Source organism: Aquarana catesbeiana, linkage group LG04, assembly GCF_042186555.1.
Source record: "Aquarana catesbeiana isolate 2022-GZ linkage group LG04, ASM4218655v1, whole genome shotgun sequence".
Taxonomy (NCBI): Eukaryota; Metazoa; Chordata; class Amphibia; order Anura; family Ranidae; genus Aquarana; species Aquarana catesbeiana.
Window position 1 is genome coordinate 403594337 of NC_133327.1, and position 19149 is coordinate 403613485.

At 43.8% G+C, this 19149-nt stretch overlaps 1 protein-coding gene across 16 annotated transcripts in view; it reads right to left on the bottom strand.

The window, feature by feature from the left end:
• Nucleotides 1-19149, bottom strand: part of PTPRK (protein tyrosine phosphatase receptor type K) — a 674681-nt gene that overhangs the window by 39695 nt on the left and 615837 nt on the right. For all 16 annotated transcript variants that reach the window (XM_073627229.1, XM_073627239.1, XM_073627238.1 and 13 more), the window contains one exon: nucleotides 3625-3760. In XM_073627229.1, the coding sequence (XP_073483330.1) occupies nucleotides 3625-3760 (136 nt within the window). The remainder of the gene's footprint in view (nucleotides 1-3624; nucleotides 3761-19149) is intronic.

A 19149-nucleotide genomic window follows, 5' to 3' on the forward strand; every position in this document is an offset into this window, starting at 1 on the left:
AAATAAGATTCTCTGGTCCGATGAGACCAAGATAGAACTTTTTGGCCTTAATTCAAAGTAGTATGTGTGGAGAAAACCAGGCACTGCTCATCACCTGTCCAATACTGTCCCAACAGTGAAGCATGGTGGTGGCAACATCATGCTGTGGGGGTGTTTTTCAGCTGCAGGGACAGGAAGACTGGGTGCAATCGAGGAAAAGATGAATGCGGCCAAGTACAGGGATATCCTGGACGAAAACCTTCTCCAGAGGGCTCAGGACCTCAGACTGGGCCAAAGGTTTACCTTCCAACAAGACAATGACCCTAAGCACACAGCTAAAATAACGAAGGAGTGGCTTCACAACAACTCCGTGACTGTTCTTGAATGGCCCAGCCAGAGCCCTGACTTAAACCCAACTGAGCATCTCTGGAGAGATCTAAAAATGGCTGTCCATCAACGTTTACCATCCATCCTGACAGAACTGGAGAGGATCTGCAAGGAGGAATGGCAGAGGATCCCCAAATCCAGGTGTGAAAAACTTGTTGCATCTTTCCCAAAAAGACTCATGGCTGTAATAGATCAAAAGGGTGCTTCTACTAAATACTTAGCAAAGGGTCTGAATACTTAGGACCATGTGATATTTCAGTTTTTCTTTTTTAATAAATCTGCAAAAATGTCAACAATTCTGTGTTTTTCTGTCAACGTGGGGTGCTGTATGTACATTAATGAGGAAAAAAATTAACTTCAATGATTTTAGCAAATGGCTGCAATATAACAAAGAGTGAAAACTTTAAGGGGGTCTGAATACTTTCCGTCCCCACTGTATATTGGCAATTTAGTGTCCAGATTAGACCTCAGGTGCCAACAAATCCCAAGGAGCTAAAAATTGATCCTAAACAAGGTTGTCCAGATTTTTCTAAAGCCCTGTGCACACAGGCCGAATGTCGGGAGACATCGGCTGTTCAATAAAAAACGGCCAACATTAGGCCCGTGTGTATGTCAGCTGGTGGGGGTGGGGGGCATTCCCTCATCAGAACACAACAGCTCAGTGGGGGATATCGCTGTACTAACGTTGGATCGTTAGTACAGCGGCTCTTACCAGTACTAACAGAGAACCAAAAAAAAACATTAATGTGTACCAGGCTTTAGTGTTTCTCAGCTTTTTTTTTCTTCAAAGGACACAAAGTCCACCCGAATCACAAAGCTTAAAAAAAAAAAAAAAAATCCTACAACCCTTATGTCCATGGACATTTGTGTGCATCAAACTGCTTTTCCTCTAAAGAAGCTAATGGGAATTAAACAGTAGCTTGAAGCATCTTGGCAGTTAAAAGCAGGAATTGTGAAACACCACTGAGATCCTTTATAACTGGTCTAAATTGCAATCTAAATGCACCAAAAAGCATGTGGTTTTTGGCTATCCATACAAGTAGTTTAGCAGTATTTACATGTTAGAAGGAAATGTCTGGAGATCATGTCTGTGAGCATGACTTTTTTTCCATAAAAACTGAACACATTTATGTTTTTACTTTCTAAATCTCAAAACTATCTTGATAATGGATTTCCAGGTCCTCAGCAATTTATTCGCTTTAACTTGCTGCAATAGCACCCATCAGCTTGTGTTCTGTTTCCTTTCTTCAGCCGACTCCCAGCTGTACAGTAATTTGGTGGCTGTATGGCCGCCGATCACTTTCACAGTGCTGTCCCCCACCCCACCCCGCTTCGTTCCCAGACTCTTCCAATCTTACTGGGAGCCCAGGACCACATCAATGGGTTTCAACATGGGGGTTGGGAAGAAACCAAAGAACATCTATCTTTGATCTTCTCAGCCTGGAACAAAACTAGAAATCTCCCAAAGTCTCCAAAAAACAAAAAGAGTACTTGTCACCAGCCCATTGCTATCACATGGGGTAGCAATTAAGTTAAATTAAAAAAAAAAAATAAATAATGACTTTTTTTTTAATGTAACCTCTGCTGCCCTGCACACACCTGAAAATGCGAACATGTGACCAGGGTGCGTACACGTATGTAAACTGTGATCGCATCACACATGCGGTATCTCTGTGAACGTGAGAGACAGGCATAATTCTAGCACCAGAGCTCACAGTTAACTCTAAACTGATGAGCTGTAAAGGCTTTTCTCAAGTATTGCCCTTGGAGAATTTTGTGTACTGTAGTTTTTCTTGCTATCACGGACACATGCAATTTAACACTTGACATGTTTGATATCTATTAATGTGATGCAACCTCATCATTCATATTTTACAAAAAAAAGGGAATTATATTGTGTTTGCACTAAAATAAATTTTATTATATTTTTTCCTGAAAATATGCAGTTAACTAACGGTTGCACAAATATTACGCAATATAGAAAAATTGCAACAACCATGTTTTTATTTTACAGGTCCTCTGCTTTCAGAAAACGTATAATGTTCTGATGGTTTTAAGTGATTTTATAAGTAAAGATGCTGATTTTTTTGTAAAAAAAATAAAGTTGCTCTAGTGCCGAAGTGGTTAAAGTGGAACTTCACCCAAAAGGGGAAATTGCACTTTAAGTCCTCTCCCCCCCCCCCCGCCACATTTGGCATCACAGGTCCCAGAAGACTGCGGGATCATTCACAAAACGCAGCGCAGCTCGTGCATGCACAGTGGACAGCCGCCTGTGAAGCCGCAAGCAGCACAGCCAACTGCCCACAGTTAAGATGATGGGGCCGGAATCCCAAAGGCCAGTGAAGAACTAGCCCGGATGAGGACAGCGCTGGATCTCTGGACAGGTAAGTGTCCTGTTCTTAAAAGTCAGCATCTACAGGATTTGTTGCTGACTTTCTATTTTTTTTTTTCTAGACCGAAGAACCTCTAAGTAAAAAAACACAGAAAATGAAGTAATTACTGTACTATAGATGATATAATGAAAATAAATTTTACTAGTGTGCCTGTTTCTTAAATGGCTATTTTAAAAGGGTGTGTTCCATTAAATATAAACACCAATACCAATGTGGTTTAGGCAGTGTTTTAGATCGTTTTGGTGTACATTGTTGGCAGAAGCTCTCTATAAACACGGGAAATTACAGCATAACTATGGCTGTGCCAAGGGCTGTCAGAAGGTTCAATTAATAGACATATTACATTGCAAAAAAGAATGTCAGCGCTTCAGTAATTGCAAAAATAGTAATTTAGCCAAGGTTTTCTAACTGTGCTTACCGTAACATTACTAAGTGTTATTGTAAATAAAATCATGTGCAGGATTTTGTATGTTCTCGAAAAGTAAAATTCCATTTGCAATGCATGTTTTCAGGTAGTACATGTCCTGTATGTGCTTGGAATGTGTGAGATGTGCTCATGCATGCTCTGAGTGTTTACGGTGTGCGCATTCTCTTTTTGCGCTGTGACTGTTGTATATAGTGTTGTGTATATATATATATATATATATATTAAATGATCTACTGCAGCAAACAATCTATTCTTCTGCAAAGAACAGCAGAGAAAGTATAATTGAACTTTAAGGAGAGCAGACAAGCAGATAAAGAATACTTGATGAGGATGTAAAACTAACTGGGAACCTTCAGTTCTGCTTACAGGAAACAAAAAGCTTTTTTTTTTATAATATACAGTAATTGTCATTACATTTTCAAAACTTTTATTACTTACCTCTGTCTGGACCATATTAATCCGCCGGGAGCGTAAAGCTTTCACACAGTTATAGATGTCTACCACACCTTCCCGTTCTGCCATGTCCAGCATGATGTCAATAACTATGTAACAGCCAGTGCGGCCAGCGCCAGCGCTGCATGATGTAGAGGGAAAAAAAATAAAAATGAAATCTACATGCTAAATGTTATAATGTACACACTATGAAATACACTTATAGTTTGGCTAATTAATTGCCTTTACTTGACTAATGCTATTATTTTTTTTTCTAATTTTTAATTTCAATGGTAAACAAAACATTTTTGGTGTCATGACTCTTGCTAGACTTGCTATAGTGAAAAGATCTCATGTAGCCTTTTTGTATCCAATTGGGTGTGTGTGCTGTAGCCAAAGAGAGGGGGAGGGCGGGACCAGCATCACGTAGAGGCCGGGATCAGGTGGCCTGGGGGGGGGGGGGGAGACGGGACTCCATCACGAGAAGATGTGCCGCAGTACCTGGGAACAAGTTTGCTGATCTGTGCTGAGTTTGGCGTATTAAGCAAATTTTGCCAATCAGAGATGAGAGGCAATGATTAGCAGTGAGTGAGATGGCATGCAGGGAGTGAGGCACATTACTTTATGGGTGGTGATTTGAAGTTTACTGCAAGCAAACGTTCATGGACTGTTAATTGACAGTGGATGGGAATTGACTGTTTTTACCTTTTATATGCACTTCTATCACTGGGAGCTTGAGGCTCCTCTGCTGAATCGATTTTTGGCTAAGCGCTGCTAGAGTGATTGTATTTTACTCTGTATATGTACTGTCCACTTAATATCTAACTCCAAAGCTCTGCTCTCATACACAGATCAACCCAGGCGCTACCCTTGCTACCTGATGCTAGGTTATCAATCCATATCGCTTAGGGCTGCCTAGTGCAGCCAAAAAGCCTTCACTAAACATTAAATAATGCCATGGCGGATTATCCCCCTTTGCATATATGTGTTTATAATGAGAAAAGTAGACTGTAACTTGTCCAAATGTTAGTGCAAAAAAAAAAAAAAAAATGATATTGATATTGTCCTTTTGAGTAACTACATCACTTGCAATGTGTACATATAACTTTAATGGTGAGCCACACATTACGAAGAGTGTTGTCTGTGCAACACTCTTAATAGCACTGACAAATATGATTATACAGGATTTATATAGTGACAACAGTTTGTGCAGCGCTTTACATCATGAGGGCACACAGTAGTTACAATACAATGCAATGCAATACAGGAGGAATCAGAGGGCTCTGCTCGTTAGAGCTTACAATCTAGGAAATATCAAATCTGTTAGTGATGTGGCACTAGATCCACAATCATTTTCAGAATGCTTTCTTTATTCTTGCAAAATTTATAGTTTTAAAAAAGGAAAATAAAAGAACAGTTTTGAGTGGCCCACTCTTTGTAAAGTCCACAGGTGTACCATGAAATCAAAGAATGAAATTAAGATGAAACTCGGAACACGTATCAAAACACACAGGTATCAAGCAGAAAAATAGGATTTTACGGCTTACCTGTAAAATCCTTTTCTTTAAAGTACATCACGGGACACAGAGCCATAGTAGTTACTATGTGGGTTAATAGGCCACCTTTAGGTGATGGACACTGGCACGCCCTAAGACAAAAAGTGCACTCCCTATATAACACCTCCCACTGCTGGGAGTTCCTCAGTTTTGTAGCAAAGCAATACACGTGTATACCGAAGAAGGGAGGGACCTCTGTGTCCCGTGATGTACTTCAAAGAAAAGGATTTTACAGGGAAGCGGTTATAAAAATCCTATTTTCTTATCGTACATCACGGGACACAGAGCCATAGTAGTTACTATGTGGGATATCCCATAGCAATGGCAACTGAAGGGAGGGAGAACACAACAAAAGCAGGGCACTAGGAGACTAGAGGACTTATACTGCAGCCTGCAGTACACTGCGCCCTAAGGCCATATCCTCAAGACGTTTTACATTTACTTGATAGAATCTGGTAAATGTATGGACTGAAGACCAAGTTGTGGCCTTGCAGATCTGAGCCATAGAGGCTTGGTGATGCACTGCCCAAGAAGCACTACGTTACCCTGTAAAACCTATATTTAAGATTTTTCATATCTTACAGATATGATGTGGGTTAAATGAGAGTTCTATGACCAAGAGTGAAAGTTCTAATATAATAACATTTATTAGGAAGCAGTTGAAAGTCTAGCTAATATACAGTCATATCTATAGCCTTACCTCAAGGAAGAAAATATTAGGTTGAAATAAAATATTTACATGAAGGAATACAGAGTATATTCCTTAATACAGTAATCTACACACATATTTAGTTACAAGTAAAAGGGCATTCCTTTCCCATAATTACCCATTCTTACCAAGGTCTCATCCTGGTTCCTGGTCTCCCCAACAGAGAGAGTTACCTCCCCTTGGCTCTGAGTATATCAAACCAGGCTGATGTCTCATTGGTTGGCCTAGCTTGGATCATGATTGGAGGGCTTACTCCATAAGTCAGCCCCCTTTCATGCAAATCCCTGTGACTATTCTGGCTTAGGAGATTTAATTGAATTTCCCCAGGAACTTAGGTATTGATTATGGGTTGGACTCCCTTCATGGCATATCTCAGCATGGGATCCTTTGAAGTATGTGTTATATAATGGAATTGGCTCACCATTGTTTGTATATACAAGCCTCAGCCCACATTGTCTGCTCTTAAAACCCTTTTGCCCGGCTTTCATAGATGCCAGCTAAATGAAATATATTCATAATTACAACATTTTACAGTTATTAATGGAGATTTCACATAAACTCATAAGGCAACAACAGCCCTGGTGGAGTGCGCTTTAATATGAAAAGGAGGAATTTTCCTCTTTAAACCATAAGCTTGAACAATCACTTGACAAATCCATTTAGAAACAGTAGATTTTAACGCTGCCTGTCCTCTTTTAGGACCGTCTGGCAACACAAACAAAACATCCGTTTTACGAATCTGAGCGGTCACTTTCAAATAGACCTTGACCACTCTCACCACATCAAGAGAATGTAGTGAGTTTTCTTCCACAGAACGAGGATCTGGAAAAAATGAAGGCAGAACAATATCCTGGTTTAAATGAAAACCTGATACTACCTTCAGTAGGAACTTAGGATGAGGACGCAATATAACCTTATCCTTATGAATAATCAAATATGGCTCTTTACAAGAAAGAGCAGCCAACTCTGATACTCTTCTTGCAGAAGATATGGCAACCAAGAAAACTATTTTCCTCATCAAGAGGACCAAGGGAATATCTCGAATTGGCTCAAAAGGCTGTTTTTTTTAAGCTGACGGGACTAAATTTAAGTTCCCATGGGTTCAGTGGGGGGGATTAATCCGCGTTACCCCCTGAATAAAGTTATGAACCAGAGAGTGTGAAGCAAGTGGACGTTGAAAAAATACTGATATGACCGACACCTGGCCCTTGATAGTACTCAAGGCCAGCTTCATCTCTAATCCCATCTGTAGGAATTCAAGGATCCTACCTATGACATATTTTCTGGGGTGCCAACCCTGGATTCACACCAGGAGACATATGCCTTCCAGACTCTATAGTATATGATTCTGTAGGCCGGCTTCCTAGCATTAACCAAAGTAGAAAACTACTGAAGCCGACAGCCCACGGTCCTTTAGAATGTGGGTCTCAATAGCCAAACCTTTAAATTTAGCGTTTGTAAGGTAGGATGGAATACCGGACCTTGCGAGAGAAGGTCTGGCCACAGTGGTAGGGTCCAAGGGTCTCCTACTGCCATTTTTATGATCTCGGCAAACCAAGAACTCCTGGGCCATGCTGGGGCCATAAGAATCACCTCCTTCCCTTCTTGCTTGATCCTGCGAAGAAGACGCGGAAGCAACAGAACAGGAGGGAACGCATAGATCAGTGAAAACTGATCCCACGGAAAGACCAAGGCATTTGTTCCACATGCCATCGGATCCCATATCCTTGACACAAAGTTGTCGATCTTGTTGTCTGGATCCACGTCCGGAACTCCCCATTTTTGACATATTAACAGAAATATGTCAGGATGAAGGGACCATTCTCCCGGGAACAATTGTTGGTGACTCTAGTAGTCCGCCTGCCAATTCTCTATCCCTGGAATGAAAATTGCTGACAGGCAAGGAATGCTGCTTTCTGCCCAAGAAAGATTCACCTCTCTCTGGGCCGCACGACTTCTTGTGCCCCCTTGGTGATTGCTATAGGCCACTGCTGTGGCATTGTCGGATTGGATTCTGACAGGACAATTCCATAGTCTGAGCCTCCATGGCCAGGCGTACTGCCCGAATCTCTAGAATATTAATGGGCAAGGTCCTCTCTGATTTGGACCATTTCCCTTGGACAGACGCTTCTTCCAGGACTGCTCATCCAGCCCAGAAGGCTGGCATCTGTTACCACCTTCCAGGTAACTGGTAGAAAGTATTTCCCTTTTTAAAGATTCTTGGATATCAACCATCAATTGAGGCTCTGACGCACATTGGGGGATAAATGCATTGGGAAGTACAGAGCTTGGACCTTCTTGTTCTAAGTTGACAGGATACTGTTTTGCAGCTGTCTTGAAAGAAACTGCGCATAAGGAACGGCCTTGAAAGAAGCCACCATCTTTCCCAACAATTTCATGCAAAGTCGAATAGAAGGATTCTTCTTTGTTTTGACCAACTGAATCAGTTCCTTTATGGAACTGATCCTTTACTGGGGCAGAAACTTCTGAGCTGTATCTTTGATCAGCCTCAAGTACAATCAAGTGCAATCTCCTTGATGGTTTTAAGGAGGTTTTCTCTAGGTTGAAAATCCAACCTAGGTCTTCCAGATATCTGACTGCAGTGACCAAAGTTTGGTTTAGGCGGGCTACTGATCTATCAAGAGTAGATCATCTAAGTAAGCTAGTATTGTTATACATAAAGCCCTTAACCTGGCTAAAGGAGGAGCCAGGGCCTTTGTAAACACTTGAGGTGCAGTAGCTAGACCGAAAGGTAGAGCTACAAACTGAAAATGAAGATTTTCTACCTCGAAGCATAGAAATTTCTGGTGAACGGGAAAATCGGCACATGGAGATAAACATCCTTGATGTCGATTGACGCCAGAAGTTCTCCCCCTTGTAGGATGGAGACTACTGATCGGATTGACTACATTCGAAAGGAGTGGATATTCAAAAACTGGTTTAGATCTTTGAGATCTAAAATGGGTCTGAGGAGATGGGAATTCTCAGAACTCTAGTTTGTAACCTAAAGAAATTGAGTTAGCCACCCATCTGTCTTGACATTGTTTCTGCCAGACCCTTGAAAACTGTAGAAGCCTTCCCCCCACTGCAGCGAGCGGGGGCACCCCTTCATAAGGAGGCTTTAGAATTCTGTTTTGTGGGATTCTTCCCCCAGGTCCTCTTTTGACCCTGGGACTGACCCTGAGGTTTACCTCTTGAATCTGATGGTGGAGGCCGTCGTGACTGCCTAGAGGCTGATGCCCCCGGCACTGGAGAAGAAGTACGTTTAAAAGAAAAATGCTTAAACTTCTTCTTAACCGGTAAAAGGGAACTTTTCCCATTAGAAATTCTTTGGATATACTTATCCAGATCGTCTCCAAACAACCGTTCACCATGAAAAGCAAAACTGGCCAAAAGCTTTTTGCATGGCGCTTCGGCTGACCAATTTTTCAACCATAGGATTCTACGCACATGTACCAGCCCTAGCATGAGCCGTGAGGCCTGGAGAATAGAATCTTTCATAGCGTCTACTGTAAAACACAATGCTTCTGATATTCCAGCCAAATCAGGAATAACTGAGTACATCTATAAATACCTTTAAGGACTGAGATACTCCAATTGCTGCCAGCGCAGGTTGAATGATTGAATCTGCGAGCGAAATATAGTTTTTAAAAAGGCACTCCAACTTCTTATCCGTTGGATCCTTCAGCAAATGAGCATTGTCAACTGGACAAGCCAGGTTTTTATTTACAGAGGATACAGCAGCGTCAATTGCTGGAATTCCCCATTTCTTATAAAACACTTCCTCCATAGGATAAAGTATTGAAAATTTTTTCGGAGGAAAAAATTGTTTATCTGGGTGCTCCCATTCAGGATACATAAGCTTCCTTAGCCATGAATGGATAAAAAGAAATGAACAGATTGGGGAGGCTTTAATGAACCCAAACCAGAGGTGGGCTCATCGACTGACTGCGCTACTGGCAGTAAAAATGTGGAGTGGACCAAGTGAGAGATTGTACGAACAACCTTTCCTGCGAACCCGATATCTCCATATCGGGATCTTTGGAAGAGGAGACATCAGCCTCTTCCGGTCCTTTGAAAGAAAATCGTCATCTCTTGCTCCTTAGCATGAGGATCCTGAGCAATGGATGGGGGCCTGCTACGCTTAGTCCCACTTTGGGATGCAATTAACCGGTTCCCGGCTGGCGCACGCCGATGTACGTCAGCAGCATGGCACGGCTGGGCAAATGGACTTACAGGTACGTCCATTTGAATTCCCCGCCGTGCCATTGCATGCGTGCCGGCTGGGAGCTCTGTGAGTTGGGTCGCAGGTCCCGCGGACTCAATCGCCGCGGGGATACCCGCGATCGCCTCACGGAGAGGAGGAACGGGGAGATGCTGATGTAAACAGCATCTCCCCGTTCTGCCTAGTGACAAATGTCACTGATCACAGCTCCCTGTCATCGGGAGCAGTGATCAGAGTAATGACACTGCTAGCCCATCCCCCTACAGTTAGTAATCACTCCCCTAGGACATACTTAACCCCTCCCCACTCCCTAGTGGTTAACCCCTTCACCGCCAGTGTCATTTACACAGTAATCAGTGCATTTTTAATCGCACTGATCACTGTATAAATGACAATGGTCCCAAAAATGTATCAAAAATGTCCGACATGCCCACCATAACGTCGCAGTCACAATTAAAAAAAAAAAAAAAAAAATCGCTGATCGCCGCCATTACTAGTAAAAAAAAAATTATTAATAAAAATGCCATAAAACTATCCCCTATTTAGTAAACGCTATAACTTTTGCGCAAACCAAACGCTTATTGCGATTTTTTTTTTACCAAAAATATGTAGAAGAATATGATCGGCCTAAACTGAGGAAAAATTTTTTTTTTTATATATTTTTGGGGGATATTATAGGAAAATGTAAAAAATAATGCTTTTTTTCAAAATTGCCGCTTTTATTTTGCTTATAGCGCAAAAAATAAAAAATCGCAGAGGCGATCAAATACCACCAAAAGAAAGCTCTATTTGTGGGAAAAAAAGGACGTAAATTTTATTTGGGAGCCACGTCGCAGGACCGCGCAATTGTCAGTTAAAGCGAAGCAGTGCCGAATCGCAAAAAACGCTCTGGTCAGGAAGGGGGTAAAATCTTCCGGGGCTGAAGAGCGTAAAGCATCAATTTTTTGCTCCAAGCTTAAAATGGTTGAAGAAAAAAAAACGCCTTAGTAATATACACAGGGGCTGTAGCGTTAAGAGCAGTTGCAACACTTGCCCCTCCTGATGGCTCACTTTGACCAGCCATATTACTCTCAGGGGAGGATGCCATCTCTACTGGGATGGATCTAGGCTTCCGTGTGACTGCAGTAGTCTTTCTAGATCCCTTTTTTGAAGTGTTTTTCACCCTACTTCCGACTATAGCCCGATGCACAAAGCAGAGGTACTACCAGAAGGAATGCATCCAATGCATGAGCAATAGTCCAGTACTGTCATTGCTATTTATGCTCAGCCTGATGCAGTAAATGTGTCAAAAGGAATGCCTATGTCACCAAACCTCTTAATACCACTTTTGCTTTTGTGTCCCTCCAGCAGCATGAAACAGCACAAATGGTGCCTTTTAAAACCTCCCTTCCCACGCTGAACGTTGGAGGACGCCAACGCTGCACTAAGCCCCGCCCCCGTCGCCTACGGCCCTTCCCCTCTATCTTTAAAACAAGCTTTTTCCCGCGCTCCTGATCCTATGGGATCCCAGGGAGACCAGGTTGGCGGAGGATCGGGGGTTGTGGGGCTGGAAGCCGCCGAGCGGCGTGCCGTTCTCGCCAGTATATATATATATATATATATATATATATATATATATATATATATATATATATATATATTTTTTTTTTCAAAATTTGGCGCTCTTTCCCCGAGGCAGAGGGGAAAAAAAAACACACATATGGGGGCGTCTGGTGGGGAGAGGGGACCCCTCCCACAGGCTTACCGGAGGTCTTGCTGTTGGCTGGAGGAGGAAGAACTGCTGCTTCCTGGACACAATGTGACTCTCTGAGAAGCATGAGACGTAAGTGCTCAATACAGCCCCCAGTGGTGACACATAGGAATGATAACACTTACTAATTTAACAACTTGCTTACTGGGCACTTCAACCCCCCTCCTGCCCAGACCAATTTTGAGCTTTCAGCGCTGTCACACTTTGAATGACAATTGCGCGGTCATACAACACTGTACCCAAATGAAATTTTTATCATTTTTTTCCCACAAATAGAGCTTTCTTTTGGTGGTATTTGATCACATCTGGGATTTTTATTTTTTGCTAAACAAACAAAAAAAGATGGAAATTTTTGAAAAAAAAAAAAATTCATGTTTAATAGTTTGTTATAAAATTTTGCAAACAGGTAATTTTTCTCCTTCATTGATATGCGCTGATGAGGTGGCACTGGTGGGCACTGATAGGCTGCACTGATGGGCACGGATAGGCACAGATAAGGCGGCACTGATGGGCACAGTTAAGGCGGCACTGATAGGCACAGTTAAGGCGGCACTGATAGGCACAGTTAAGGCGGCACTGATGGGGACAGATAAGGCGGCACTGATGGGGACAGATAAGGCGGCACTGATGGCCACGGATGGGTGGCACAGATGGGTGGCACGGATGGGTGGCACGGATGGGTGGCACGGATGGGTGGCACGGATGGGTGGCACGAATGGGTGGCACGGATGAGTGGCACGGATAGGTACCACTGATGGGGGGGCACTGATGGGTGGCACTGATGGGCACTGGTAGGTGACACTGATGGGCACTGATAGGTTGCACTGATGTGGGTGTTGATGGGTGGCACTGATGTGGGTGCTGATGGGTGGTACTGATGGGTGGCACTGTGGGCACTGATGGGTGGCACTGTGGGCACTGATGGGTGGCACTGTGGGCACTGATGGGTAGCACTGTGGGCACTGATGGGTAGCACTGTGGGCACTGATGGGTGGCACTGATTGTTGGCACTGTGGGCACTGATGGGTGACGCTGGTGGGCACTGGTAGGCAGCACTGCTGCCTATTGCCTTGTGTCAGAAGATCGCCGTGATCGGGACTGATGTCCCGATCACGGCCGCCGGTGATCGGGTTTTTTTTTTCCTCCTCGCGCTGTCAGCGCGAGGAGGAAAAATAGCCGATTACCGGCTCTGTTTACATCACATGATCAGCTGTCATTGGCCGACAGCTGATCATGTGGTAAGGGGTCGGGACCAACCCCTTACTCTGATCTGTGATCAGGCGAGTCTCATAGACTCGCTGATCACCGAGCGCGCCGCGCGCGCCCTGCAGGGGGCGCGCAGGCCGCTCATGCACGGGACGACGTCAATAGACGTCGTCCCGGCAATTTAGATCCGCGCTGTTGACGTCATTTTACAACGGCCCGGATCTGAAGCAGTTAAAGGAGACATCCATAAGAAAATCTTAAAAATGTCTAATGCCCCGTACACACAGTCGGATTATCCGACGGAAAATGTGTGATAGAACCTTGTTGTCGGAAATTCCGACCGTGTGTAGGCTCCATCACACATTTTCCATCGGATTTCCCAACACACACAGCCCGAGCAGGCTATAAAATTTTCCAACAACAAAATCCATTGTCGGAATTTCCGATCGTGTGTATAGGTGTACGGACCTGTAATAGCACCTCCGCCAGTAAAACTTTATGCCCTTACTACCAAAATGTACTGGATCCTGGGGTCCAGCTCTCTAAAGAGAGAAGTGTTACAGGCAAGACCTCGTTTCTTCAGATACGAGGCCCGGGTACCATTCAATTTGGCCAAAAAGACACTATGAATGGATCTGGTCTGCATGGCTAGCCCCAGCAAGGATTGCTCCAGTGGAGCCCAGCACAGCACATCTTCATTCGTGACCAACACCTTAGACACTGGCGAAAAAACTGAGGAACTACCAGCAGTGGGAAGGGTTATATAGGGAGTGCACTTTTTGTCTTAGGGCGCGCCAGTGTCCATCACCTAAAGGTGGCCTATTAACCCACATAGTAACTACTATGGCTAGGTGTCCCCTGATGTACGATAAGAAAATAAAATGAATGAGAAAATAAATCAACGGATTAACCCTAGATACACCAAATTTATTTGGTACAATAACAGCAAGTGACCCAGTAATTTTGGTAAGTCATGCCCGTAGTGAAGCAAAACAGATCCTTGCCCTGATAATATTGGGCAACTCAGTGGGGAGGGATCAGATTCCTATAGATCTCTGGTAACATACAATGTCAGGTTCAAGGACAATTGCACAAGATCTGTTCCAAAGCATTTAACTGTAATCAAAGTCTACGGGATTGCCTGGTAAAAATGCAATCAGAAATGATGGCATCTCCCAGAAACTGGGCTTTTTGGGCCCAAAGTGATATGGTTTTTACTCCTGCTTGGGGTGTATACAAGTGAGCATTCAAGCTTAGAGGTGAATCTTTTATACATCTCACTAGGGGCTTGTTAGGAATGTCACATACTAATCATCTTTTCTCATTTATGTAGTCATCTTGTGCAATTTAATTTATATGGGTAGGACCACACAAAAAACAGATTGTACTGCATAGTAATGCTGTTAATTTGTTTTCTGACAAAAAACAGCAATTTACCAGGTTCATATTTTCATACTATGGATCACTGAAAAAGATTTACATTTTTTGGTTATTGATGCAGTTCCTTGATTGAGCAGGGGAGATGACAAAAATTCTTGCTTATGTAGCCCTTACTCCTGTAGGAGCCACTGGTGCTGATGGGTCTTATGTTCTGCCATGACTCTTGACGTTGTTGTAAACCCTTACATATAGACCAGTGAAGTGACTAGCCGCAGGTTATACAAAGAGATGAAACAAATGCTCCTACATAAGGGCTTCACTTTTCTACATCTCCAAACAAGCTCAACCAGTTCAGAAAAATCTAAAGGATCCTGATGTAGATCTTGTGCATACAATCTCAACAGTGGGCAGGTGTATACATTTCTAGTATGGGGGTACCACTGAAGGAGGTGGAAAGCACCTAGCTCCTAGTAATTAACTGTAACGACACCCCGAGTATGAAAGGGGTTAAAGTCGTTTAGGACATTCCATACCCAAACACAAAGGCAGCTACCCAACACTTCAATCAGCCGAACAATGAACCCATACAAATAATCCACCCCAAAAACGAGACAAGATGCTCTGTGTCTTCAGGGTCAAGCAGGAATCAACTCATCATTATAACACATGGAAACAACAGATAAAATAACTCAGAGACTCTTCCCCCCCACCCTTGGAAAAGAGGGCGGGTTAAACTGTCCAAGGACAATGGACACACAGGTCAGGTGTGTTTAACGTCTCATCAGTACACAGTGTTCGCAGGGAGAGCTGTTGGAAGAATCCCCCCTCCCTCTAATGCAATACACATCCTGTGATCCAAGGCAGACAAACACAAACCCTCCAATGCAATACACATCCTGTGATCAAAGACAGACAAATACAAACCCTCCAATGCAATACACATCCTGTGATCCAAGGCAGACAAACATAATAGAACATTGGTTTGCAGGAGGCTGGCATTCAGTCCCCTCCAAAAGTCTCTCTCCCGGCTAGGTCTGTCACATTAACATCGGCTGTTTTTGGTGAGGACCTTGTTCAGGTGGTGCACTGTCCCTTTAAGAGTGTGGTTGGATGGCAGGAGATAGTGGGTTACTAAGCGGGAGCATTCTCAACTTGGACTTACAGTGTGTGGTGGTGGGCATGTAGAATGTGTCATTTAACTCACCACTTCCTGGTAGGCAGCTAGTCTGGTCCCAATGGCTTGGCAATCAGCAGTTCCCAGTGATCAGGTCTCAGTCTCTCACACAGACAGGACTTCTCAAATCCAATCCTGAAGACGCAGTGACTCCCTCTCAAACTGAGTCTCTGAAGGCAGCTCTTGAAGGCTCAGGTGCAGGTCTGCACTCTCTCCCTGATGTGAGGGAACAGGTACAGCAACAGGTTCTCCTAGCTCCTCTCTAATGGCTCCAGTCCCTCAGATATGAGGCACAGACCCTCACAACAGCTCTGTCCATGCTGCTCTTGTCCCTGGACTGCCCAGGAAAAACTGTGAAGCTCTCCTCCTCTAGGTGCAGCCTCTAGTGAGAATTTAAACCAGGTAGCCATTAGTCTCCAATAGCAAGTATGGTGCAGCGCCCCTTTAGGAAATAAGAAGCCCATCATCCATAGCTTCTGCCCAGCAAGCTTACTCTGAGACTTCCATTGGCTCCTTTTCTTTCTCCATCTGATTAAAACACTACACTGCCAGGAGGAAGGGGGAAGAGCAAGAGTGAGCAGACAACACAAAGCCACAGCACAGCCAGCAGTGAGAAAAAAAAAAACGGCTGCATTCCGTACTGCAGGGGGGAGAGCAGGGGAAGAGTCTGCACAGACCTGCAGTCACGTACCTGGCAGAAGAGCCTGAGATGCAGGGAAAGGCCTCTCTTACACCTCTGACTTGGGGCCCCTGATAGAACAGGAGTGCAGAGTCACATGAGTGTCTGATAGTCTTGCTAGCTGCAGGGCTGGACGGGATCTCCCAGTGAACAGTGGAAGGCCGCCAACAAGCAGAAATGACACAAGACAGCAGGTGAATGGTAGACAGGAACAGGCTGGCACTTGAAAGCAGCAGGTAGAAGAGCAGGCACAGATCCTAGCAGCGTAGAAGTTCCATAGTGACTGGAACACAGACAGGCCAGGTCATACACAGGCAGGCAGATCATGTACAGATGCAGAGTTAGGAGCAGGGTCAAGGACAAGGCGGAGTTGGTGCAGGCAGGGAGCAGTCAGAACAAGCCGGGTCAATAACTATATTCAGATGTAGAGTAACAGGTCAACAGGGGAACGCTGTAGACAAGACAGCACTGATCCTGGGTACGGAGCCAGCTTAAATAGTCCATTTGGTGGAAGCCTCTATCACGATGCGCGAACATCTCTTAGTATTGCGGTGTGCATTGGCGCGGATGCTTACGCACGTTATAACGTACTCGCAAACCTTTTCTAATTGAAGTGCCGAGGACAGGAAACTGCCTGTAGGTGCCATCTTGACTGTTGGCATGCCCTTCCTGACACCCACCCTTACACAAATCCCGGCGGAAGGGGAGGTGAGCGGGGAAAGAGCATGCAAAGCCAGCTGCACTTTAAATTGCATTATCCATATTACAGTTTTTAGAGTAACAATTTTATGATCTACACCTGTTTATGTAAACTCAGTTAGCTTTATTTTACAGAGTTTGACATATCGGGAGAAGAAACCAAAAGGTTACAAATGAATACAGTATCTTGGTTGTTGGAATCAGGTTGAAACATTGTAAATAGTTTATTACACTACATTTGTCACTTGTTGTGTCATATCTGTTGAGATATGCTAGTAGGGACCAGCAGTAAGCTAGATCTTACTAATGAGCTCCTAGGGTTCTGAAATACAAATATAGTAATTTTTTACCCATAAATATTTTCACAAATTTTCCCAGAAAATGGATTAAGTTGATTTTATTTAGGGCTCTTTCACATGGGCTGAATCTGTTACAATCAGCAGGGGATTCATGAACAGATCTCCCACGTGGAATCCGAGCAGAACAGAACGGATGTCACATTTGTGCCAAGTGTTTCCTGCATCTTGAAATGGATGTGCATCTGTTTACAGCCTTTTACTTCTGATCTGTCATGTTTAGGTTGGAAGTAAGTTGTATGTAGGAAGATTGTACATTGGAAGCAACCATATTTATATACTGGGCCTTCTGCTTTAGTTGGCCATCTATGATGGAAGGGGAAGCAATGTGTTCCTTTTTGGACATTCAGGATGGACAAAAAAAATGTTGTTTTTATAAAGGAAGATGTTGCAGCTAGGTAGACTGCTAACTGCTCGAACCACATACCTAGGCGTGTTTCAGGGCAAGACAGAGGGAAGTGGGGAGAATATCCTCCCAGAGGTGAAAGAAAGACCATCACGGGGAGGAAGGAATGATTGGGACTCTGCACCACAAGATAAGAAAAGGTTCTTTACAAAAAAAGAGCCACCAACTCAAAGACATGCCCGATGGAGGTAATTGCAACCCAAAAATGCCACTTTATTAGCGAGATCCTCTAATGGGATGTCCTGGATAGGTTCAAAGAGAGGACTTTGAAGCACTGAAAGTACAGGATTCAGATCCCATAGATACACCACACCAGAAGTGAGGGATAAACATAAGCAGCACCTTTCTATGAAGCTGGATCGCCCTTTGGATGTTGCCAGACAAGACAATGGCTGAGAAGTCTTTCAGTAGAAGGTCATCTAGGTACCCAGTGACATGTCGGACAAGTCGGACCAGGATCGGAGCAAGCAACTTTGTGAAAATTCTTGTTGCTGAAGGGAGCCTGAAAGGCAGGGCAAGAAATTGAAAGTGTTGGTCTCCCACCACAAAGCATTGATGTGCAGGAAAGATGGGAATGTGAGGATAGCCATCTTGGATGTCCATAGATGCCATGGAAAGATGACAGAGCTTAAATAAGGAATCCTTAAATGAGTTGTAACGGCAGAAGTTTTTTTTTTTTTTAATCTTAATGCATTCTATGCATTAGGATAAAAAAGCCTTCTGTGTGCAGCAGCCTCCCCAGTACCCCCTAATACTTACCTGAGCCCCCTTTCTGTACAGCGATGTCCAGGAGTCCCTTGATCATCCAGGACTCTCCCTCCTGATTGGCTCCCACAGCTGTCAAAGTCAGTTAGCCAATCGGGAGCGAGAGAGAAGGGGCAGGCCGAATGGCAGCTCTGAGTCTGAATGGATACACGCAGCTGCAGCTTGACTCAGGTGCCCCCATAGCAAGCTGCTTGCTTAAGGGGCATTTGTCAGAAGGGGGGGGGGCTAGGAGCAGCGAAAAGGGACCCGAGAAGAGGGGGATCCGGGCTGCCCTGTGCAAAACCCCTGCACAAGGCAGGCAATAATTAAATGAGACTTCAATCACTTTAAAGAAGGAAAACATCCTCATCAGGAACAGTGAGAATAGAATGAAATAGAATAGAATGACATTCACATTATTAAAATATGATGATGCAATTCCAACTTTTTTAATTGTACTCATAAAATGGATATGTAATGATAATTGGGTATTTGCATGTTTGGAAAAGGAACTTCATCAACCTAGGTGCTGACAAGTGTTTGTCTCTGGGCAAGCAGGTAGTGAGGAGCAGGTGTGCTTTTTATGTACTCTGCAGAAATGGTGGATGAAATTGCTTCAGGTAGAAAACATATGCAACTACATTAAC